At 36.8% G+C, this 10,000-nt stretch overlaps 1 protein-coding gene across 1 annotated transcript in view; it reads right to left on the bottom strand.

The window, feature by feature from the left end:
- The window catches only part of LOC125030028 (oxysterol-binding protein 1-like), a gene marked incomplete at its 5' end in the record, with an annotated part of 51,718 nt that extends 43,735 nt beyond the window's left edge, over positions 1-7,983 (bottom strand). Inside the window, 4 exon segments of the mRNA XM_047620268.1 lie at positions 2,873-2,992; positions 4,482-4,609; positions 7,077-7,172; positions 7,809-7,983. Of these exon segments, the coding sequence (XP_047476224.1) occupies positions 2,873-2,992; positions 4,482-4,609; positions 7,077-7,172; positions 7,809-7,983 (519 nt within the window).
- Between the last annotated feature and the right edge of the window lie 2,017 nt (positions 7,984-10,000).

Here is a 10,000-nt window from a genome sequence, read left to right as displayed (position 1 = left end):
CAATTATTATCGTACTGAATAATAGAACTTGTGAAACTTGGGGGAAATGGACTCCTCAAACCCCATATTGAAAGCAAGTATTGGAAAAAAACAGGCAGCAAGTGTTACAAATCTGCAAGATCCACCGACTATGCTATACAGGAAAGAGAACGGGAAACAAATGAAAAAGAAAACCATCTTTCTTACACTGAAATAATCGACTGAAATCAGGTGAAAGCCAAGGAGGCAGAAGTTAGTAAGGCATAATAGTTTTATCAATATTTAATGAAGTGAAATTATAACTGCAATGATTATTCTTAAAACTAAAGCAACAAGTAGGCTTGACATGCAATAAGATATAAAATGTACAAGAACACTGTCGGATGAATACAATCTGATTATCAATAATACAAATACAATAAATACAAAACAACAAATTTAAATATATAAAAATATCCACCTAGCTGTTATCTAGTGACTAAACCCACACAATAAATGCAATACGCACCTACTTACATGTTAGAAAATCTAGCAATGTCTCAATATGCACAAATCTGCCTACTTCAGATTGTTGCACATATGTTAATTACTTGAACCTCATATATATATAAATATATATATATAAATATAAATATAAATATATGTGTGTATATATATATATATATATATATATATATATAAATACTGTTGATATATACATTTACATTTCATAAATAGTTATGAGTTAGAGGAAGAGGGTGACCAAAACTCCTTTTCTTTTTCTATATCTCCCTATCATCAATAGCATCCACAAATGATACTTCATGTCAATGACAAGACACAGCAAAGGAACCCTCTCTTGCTTAAAAGGATTCACAAAATGCTACTTAGCCTAGAACTCTTGCAGTAGAGAAATTATTACACGGAACAAGATTCTTTGACATAAACCACTAACTGTGCATGATCTGCTAATATATGATTCCTGGATAATTCATTGATGTAAATTTGATAATAAGCACTAAATGACAACATTCAATTTATGAGAAGAAAATACACTTTGGATGAAGATTACAAAACTTTAAATTTGCAGGAGTTGGAATAATAAAAAGAGAGACAATGTCACTAACATCAATTTCAGCAACATGCATTTATCATTCATTTTTTTCTTTAACAACAAAAAAATAAATAAATGGCAAACAATTCAAAGTGAAAGCCAGATCAAAAGAATGAGCAAAATAAAAACAATTTCAGTTTGTGTCTGGAACTCATTCTTAACAAACACACAAATACAAACACATACATATTCAGAAACATAAACATATATCACACAAACATACTCTATACACACGTACACAACATGTACAAACAGAAACACAAGCATACTATACACACATACAAACACACCATATACAAACATAAAACACACACATATACATATAAACAAAAACATACACACATGAACAAGCACACACATAACTATACACAGTCAAAAACAGATGTACATACCTCAAAAACATATAGATACTTGCAAACACACACAAACATGTAGTCATAATCACCTGACCTCCCATAACAGACAGTCAGTAGAAAGCAATTGTTTATGGTGATGTGGACTGTTTACTTGTAAATATTCTTCTTGATAAGTCATATATACACAGTAATCCCACAGGTACACAATTACGTAATAAGCTAATGTCAGCAACGCATAAATGAACGCATTGCATCTATCACTGTTTGCTATGCATCTCATAATTTCTTTGTCAGATGACCAATAAGGTAACTTCATCATAGAATTACTGATCAAATAAAAAATGAAAGAAAAAACAAAATACTCTTTTGCTTGAGAAGAGTTCAGACTCGATAGCCACTTAAATACAAAAAAATTCGATATCTTTTCACGCAGATCTTTACTAATTTAACTTGTGACAAATAAAAACAAAAGTCAACTAAAACCACTAATGATGTTTTGAAATATGCATAACAATAAAATCCATATACATCCCACAGATATGATTCCCCGTGAACAATATTTCACAGCAAGATGAGAATTACCCACTTAACATTTACGAAAAGATACATGTTCATTCATACCTATTTTTCAATGTCATGATGACTTTCATTAAGACTGGGGATGGGGGTAAATGGGGGTTAAATGCATGATTATGACAGCTAAACTTATACCCATAAAGTACTTCAGCATCTAGTCACTTAACAAACTTTGGTAATCTAGCCATAAAATGATTGAAAAGTTTGTGCCTCTTCATAAATGGAATAAAAAAATAAAAGAAAATCCATCATCATTATAAGGCTTTTGAGTAGTACTACAATGGCAGGATTTTCAGCCTTTAAATAATGAACAGGAGGAATGTGAATGCTCAGTCATTACTGGGCACCTTCATGATGATGTAGTTTAAAAAAATATACAATCTTTATAAACATCATTAGTATGTTGCCTATGACACAAAAAAAAACAATTAATCTATAGCAAATGATCATTTAGTTTCCCTTTATTTGTATCTGTACTTGTGCATGTTTCAAAAGAGTATGCAATCCATTTTAACCTTAAAAATTAGGTAGTCTAAAAAAGAAAAACAAAATAAAAAAATCCAAAGGAATCTAAAAATGACTTCAAACCAGCAAAAGGCCCCAAGAAATCAACCATCATAAAAGCATAAAGAAATAAGCTTCAAAAGAGTATAATACACAAAAATAAAAGAAAAAGGAGATAAAAATAGTGAATCAGCCATCCTATGGTGTATGCAAAATACATATGGTTATTCAAAAGCCTTCCCCTAAACATGCAAATCAAAGATATACAAGAAAAACCTACCATCAATAAGTCATACATGACAGCCATCAAATCAAGCAAAGGCCAGAAGCACTGGAATGAAACATTCACGGAGGAACAACTTACGCTATAACTACTGTCTGTATTGTTGTCTTTCCTCATGATGACCTGGACGGTGTTGTCCTGCCCGTCTCCTTCGCTGCTGGATGCGGACACTGTGTCTCCTACACCGTGCCCTTCTGACGCCTACAGTACCCAAACACATAATCAACCACAAGCTTTTTCCCAGGCATACTTTTGTTCTCAACTAAATTACTAAATCATGGCTACTTCTCCCCCCACCTCCCTCTGTTTACAAGTACTTTCCTATGTGAAACACTATGACCACATGACACATGAAAGCATAAAATGTTGATGAGGGATTGAAATTTTTTTTTTCTTTCTTACTTTCTTTCTCTTTTCTTATATCACTCTCTCAAAACAGAATGGGAAAAAGGGTGAAAAAAAAAAAAACTATATATATATCATACATGTGCTACTGGGCTACAAACACACTGTACTCGAATTTAAGGGTCCAAGTATTACCAACTTCCATTTAAGGCAAGAGCTTACTTTTAATGGTTTATTTCAGAGGTTTGTTTGCGGTCTTGAGGAAGGTCTAAGATACAAGCCAGCCACAAGCAGGAAGAGCAACATCACATGACCTAGATTGCGTTACATGACCTTCTATGTCTTAAGCAACAGCCATAACTTCAACTATGATCAAGTGGATAGGCACAAACATGCTGGTGGGCAAATAATAAGTCTGGCAGGTCTTCCATCTTCAAATATTGGTGAATATTTATCTCTCACTTTCATTTTCTTTTTACTTACATTATACATTTTCTGCTTATATCCTCCTCCTCCTTTCAATTTTTGTGTTTTTGTACACCACTTATTTTCATATTACATTCATTTTGCTTTTGATCTTTTCCATAAAACTAAAATAAAACTAATCATTTCTTAGCAACTCCTGTCTTCACTTCATCTTGCATTGTGGAATAAATGTTATAACGGTTGATTTATGTCTTACTGGCAATCTTCTTGATCACTTCTGGGGCCCTAAAATGTGTGTCTGTTTTTATACATGTAAATAAGTTATAGATAACATTATAAAAAAAAAAATCATAAATGAAAAAGGGGACAAGAAATGGCAATAAAAATGTTAAATTATATATGAATGCCTGCCCTATAAAGAGTAAATATGACATGAAACATTAAAAAAAAAAACTTCAGTTCTACTCCTGTAAAACAACTTCACAACTCCAGAGCAATGATGATGCCAGCCATATACATCTGCCCACCAAATACCTATATCATATCACACTTCCTTTTCAACTTACTATCCTAAATTAACAATGCAGCAAACAACTGAACAGTAACAAATTATCATTTGTAAGCATCTTCCCCCAAAACTAAGGAAAACACATATCTTAATCAAGCCCTTATTACTTCAAATACACTTTCTTAAAACCAAAACCAAGCATAAAAAAATCAACCTCCAATTCTACAAATTCAAATCTAAAAATATTAAAAAAATACACATATCCCTACGAAAAAACAGCAAAATATGTCATACGGTCAATGGCATGATTAATTTGAAGATTCTACAAATACGGTGTTTCTAATGTACTCTAATAACAAATACAGCTATAATGACAAGAGGGATTGAAGATGCACAGCAGCATAGACTCACCTGAGAAACATTGGAATTAGACCTTCGGTGTGCCTGACTTGTATTTACATGCACAATGAAATTCTCTGCCAACTCTTCCACTGCATCCTCAAACTCATTCTCCTCCTCATCCTCGCTGTGGCTGTGACCTGTAGGCAGAATGGGGAGGTTAAAGAAAGGGGAGGTTGCAAATGTGTCTAATCCACAGTCTGTGGGAGATCTCTCTTATAATGAAGGAAATAGATTAAAAATAATGATAATTAATACTGAATGCATCTAATTAAAATACTGTATATAGGCAGAGACTGAGTAAAATAAAGAGGAAATCACAGGAAAAACACAGTATACTGACAAGATGATTAAAGAATCAAAAGAATTAATTCATGAATTTTATATAAACATAATCATAAAATATACATCATATTTTAAAACTAACATTTGAAAAAAATACTACCTGCAGACACTATTTCCTATTCCTTTTTCACATATTATCAAGAAAAAAGGGACACATGAGATAACAACAGCTAAAATAACTGCAGATGTCTCACTTCTTGCTTCTAATGAATCAGTGCTTATACTATCAAGTCTTTATTACTTCATAGCCACCAGCTGTGCACAAGTTACTGCCCTCATAACCTTTAAAAACATAATCTAAAAGAAAATAATCCAAGTTGTTAGTTACACAATAGGGAGCCTCTATACATACACACTTGTTCATTATGTACAGAATAAAACTGACACCGATTTACTCTCACACAGCAAGACCCTTTTATACATGTCAGGGGCTGGTAAACCACTTTTGACAATTCTCTATTCTTCTGTCTGCTATCAATATCAATCATCTGTATCCTCAAATTTAAAATTCTTGTAATTTTGAGTAAATACACATATCAAGCACAATGCATTGGTTTCTTATACATTCTACAATCAACTCTTTGATATATCATCTCAGTCCTCCATACAACATTACTTCCCTTAGAAAACTTAGATTGATATGTTCTTGTTTACATAAAAACTTAGTCATCTGTGATCCATCCTTCTTACAAAGAAGGATTTTGGATCAAAATAGGCATAATCAATATCATCTGCCATAATGGTAAATTTAAGGACAATAAGAACAATGAATAGAGTTCAAGACTTGTGACTGACTATTTCAATAAAACTATCATCCAAATTACATGTAATACTGTTAACAACATTTCCCGATTTGTAAATCTATTCATTATATTAACAAAATTCCTACATAAAAAAGAACTTAGATATCAAAAGCACATAGCTATCTGTTTGATTCAAATATCCCTATAAAAATCTCATGAAATATAGCACAATACTATCAAAACTATTTCCATGAAGTATTTATGGGCATAAATGTCCAAAGATAATATACAAAGACCTAAAACCAGATATAACTCTCTCATACTGCTTCTTATAAATCAGTGATGTGACTGATACCTGTAATCCATTTTTTATTAACTGGGGATTATGTTGCTTGAATTAAATTCACCCTTGAATATCACAAGAATATTTCTCAAAAGATTTAATTAGAATATGGTTTCTTCAGAAGTGGCTGTAAAGAGAACAGGTACAGTATATGCAACTAACTTTAGGATACATTCTCAAAATGTTTAAAAGTGAACCCATGTATATCTTCATAAAGACATACTTTCTAAAATCTGGATACTACACAAAGACTAAGAGAAAACCACTACACCCAAGTTAGGATAACACAAGAAACAAATAAAATGCAATCCATACCTTCTCCACAAGAATCAAATAAACTAACAAACAACCGAGACAATAAAACTGGTTTTATCTGGGTCTCCCATTCTTGGGACCTTGCCAGCATCAAAACCTGTTCCTCAAGATATATATATAAACTTCCTTATTGGACTGCATGTATGTAAATGTAGAATCTAAATGGCATGTGTGGCAAGCATTCTGCGAGATGACTTTGTCGGCAAACAGCTGAACAGACAGACTGATACACCGACTGATTGCTGTTGTTTAGTTTTATGCTATCTTTATAGTCAGGTTCAGTAAATGAACTAAAGCAACCAATGAAGTCATGAGGCTCTTGTTTTGCATCAGAATTTCCTATGTTAAATTATGAAAGAAAATACTATAATCTACTTTGGATTTCTTATTCTAGTTCTATATAACTACTGTCAACTACCTACAATCTACGTACAAGTTTCTTTACAAAAAATCTACAATATAGTAGCCGCAAACCACAAACAGAGGAATTCTATACCTTTCCAATTCATCAAAACTTTCTCGATGAAAGATAAACACACAGCCCTATGCAGCCCTTCCAAAGTTTACCAATGCAACTCAAGGAGAAATGAAATATACAGAGCATTTCAGTAGATCTATAACTTTAATATTATCGAGGGTGTCTCCGCTCAGTCCTAGTATTGCACAGTCTTCAGTTCGCACAATCTATCCTTGATGAATAGCAACCATCTAATTTTCATCAGGATCTTGACCTTCCCAGCTTTGACAACCTCTATCTTGCACAACAAAACAACCAGAAGTGGAAGAAAGTAGTTCCAAGTGGTTAGTGTTAGTACGGATGAGTAAAATCCTCTACATCTACGCCTCTCATCCCTAACCCACCTGAAAGTACTTCCTTCACCTGTTCAGGGTTTGGATCTGGAGGTCGGTATTCATTGACAGCTACTGGTGTGGAGCTGGGTACGGGACCTTGCAGCCCTACAGAGACACCTAATATGTATGCAAGGCCCCACAATGCTTATAGAGGTAAAAGCATTAGAGCATAAGCAAACATTATCAACTTGCTGAATAACCCTTCCTACAAAAGGTTGGATATACTTTCCCCAAAAGATGAAATAATAAATGTAAATGCACAAGGGACTATGAGGGCAGACACTAAAACCAATTTGCCTAAGCATAGCATGATGTAATCCTATCTTCTTTTTTTAAGAAATCAATAAGCATTCCTTTTATCACACTAGTCTTAATACACAACTTAAAAATTACAGTACCTGTTAATCCTACCAGTGAAATAAAAATACAGAGAGCATACAATACTACTATGGGCAATTTATAAAATCAACTTTTTCTAGCTGCGCAACATACATATAATTTAAGTTAAGCACATGCTATCCCCTTCCCCCCTTTTTTCAATTAAGTGCTTGTGAATCCTAACAAAGAGTGTGCATGCAACAAAACTGTGAATGTTACTCAGCTGAACACTAACAGAAACAAATATATAACAGATAGAAAAAAACACAAAAAAAACAATAATAATAAACTAACAATTTTCCAAACCCTAATTTTACGGACAGAACATTCCTCCTTTCCTTTCAGTTCTCGGCTACTACTGACCTGGTGGCATGGCCTGATTCATCTGTTCCTTGGCCTCCTGCTCAAGATGTGAATGCTGGCGGGCCAACTGCTCCACCATATCTTCCAGCCTCAATCGTTGGTCACGCTCATGCTGCAAGAGACGCTGCCATTTGCGCCCAGCAGTGCCACTCACATCCACGTAGTCGTTGCAAGCCTGAAATAGTTGGGGTATGTCAGTATATCTTTTCATCATGGTTACTTTAATGAGAATCTCATCAATCAATGACTGTAAGACATTTTAATAATAGTAGCACTTCAATTTATATTTAATCATTTTTACTTTCATGCTAAAGTGACCAAAATGAGGAACTTAACATGAAAGGTCTTGCATCGTTGTTTTTCTCACCTACCAATAGACCTGTCAATTTACTTTAATTACTCCTCGTGATATGTAATTCCTCATCCTGTTATCTACAATGTATTCATCACTTATCATCCTCTTTCTCTAGACCTGCCATACTATCATTATCTATAGTAGTGCTTCACACAATGTCCTACTCCAAATCAATTAAAATATTACTGAATCCTGCTAGCTTCCAATAATTGCTGATAATGGAACACTGCAAACATCTCTAAATTTGAAACCATTCTTTCACTCCCCCCATCAGAAAAGGGAGGAGTAGGGGAGAAGGGGAGGAGGAGAAGGGGAGGAGGAGAAGGGGAGGAAGAGGAAAAGGGGAGGAAGAGGAGAAAGGGAGGAGGCGGGGGAGGAGGAGAAGAAAAAGAAGGTAATAGGAGAGGCTGATGGGAGAGGGAGGGAGTGAAGAAAAAGAAGATTGAATCAAATACATGCAAAGAGGAATAAGAAAAAGAGAAAAAGAAGAAAATAATTAAAAAATAAACGAAAAATGTCAAAACCACCAACAAGACAGTTTTTACCCTCTCTCATCAAGGAACAAGCACGCAAGCAATCAACTATAACCGATAAACACAAAATCGGGAGAATCTGTTATATATGCTGTTTGAACATGAAGATTAAAGGAAAGTCGTGAATTGATGTGCTGCTTTGTAAGGAACGAATCAATGGTCTCTTGGATAATACCTGATTTTATGGGGTAGAAGAGGGATAATAGCCGACAGCCCACAATAGGACATGGTATGGGGGGGGGGGGGTGCGTGCGTGCGTGTGTGCGCGCGTGTTTGTTTGTGTGTATTGTTCTGCGCGTGCGTGTGTGAGAGTGCCTGCAAACGAGTGCGTATAAATGCGTATCTGTGAACACGCGCGTCTCCCTCGTGGAAAGACGTGAGTGGGCGTGCGGGGTCATGGGGTCACAGCAACTCGAGTGGCGCGCGGACGGCGAAGGCAACGGAGGCCGGTGGGTGGCAACAAAGACCCGGTAACAGCGACGACCTTTACCAACTTTCCATCCTTCACACCCACAAACCCACACGCACGCCCACCCCTACAATCGCACCCACACACAAAATACAAAATACAAACCACCCACAGCGCCGCCCACGCCCTGAGCTGCGTACGGGCGGCAAACCCGACTTGATGATCTGCGGCTGGAGAGAGGGGCCCTCTCGAGAATAGGACGCTCCCCATCCTTTGCATCCTCAGAACCGGTTTTTCGGCGCATCTCGGCCAAGACATGCGCCCACGCCCCCCCCTCGTCCCGACCCATAATCCTGGAATACCCATCCCCATGCAACATGTCTTCCCTCCCATTCACTTTCATGTTTCCCCAACTTACAACCCATTCCATATCCACCCCCTCCTTCTCCTTATCCACTTCTCCTTCCCTCTTCCCCCTCCCCTACCCTTTTCCCCCTCCCCTACCCATTTCCCACTCCCTCCTTCCACCCCACCCACATTCCCTCTTCTCCCTCCCCTACCCATTTCCCACTCCCTCCTTCCACCCCACCCACATTCCCTCTTCTCCCTCCCCTACCCATTTCCCACTCCCTCCTTCCACCCCACCCACATTCCCTCTTCTCCCTCCCCTACCCATTTCCCCCTCCCTCCTTCCACCCCACCCACATTCCCTCTTCTCCCTCCCCTACCCATATCCCCCCACCCATTCCCCCTCTTCTCTCTACCCCTCCATTCCTCCCTCCCCCCCTTTCCGCCCTACCCCCTCCCTTCCTACCCTACATCCTACATCCTAAATCCCACTTCCCTTTCCTCCCCCCTTCCCCCCTTCCCATCTACCCCCGTCCCCTCCTCCCAC

Source organism: Penaeus chinensis, chromosome 2 (genome assembly GCF_019202785.1).
Source record: "Penaeus chinensis breed Huanghai No. 1 chromosome 2, ASM1920278v2, whole genome shotgun sequence".
NCBI classification, from domain to species: Eukaryota; Metazoa; Arthropoda; class Malacostraca; order Decapoda; family Penaeidae; genus Penaeus; species Penaeus chinensis.
Note: the sequence above shows the minus strand (reverse complement) of the source record. Positions and strands in the feature narration are given on the sequence as shown.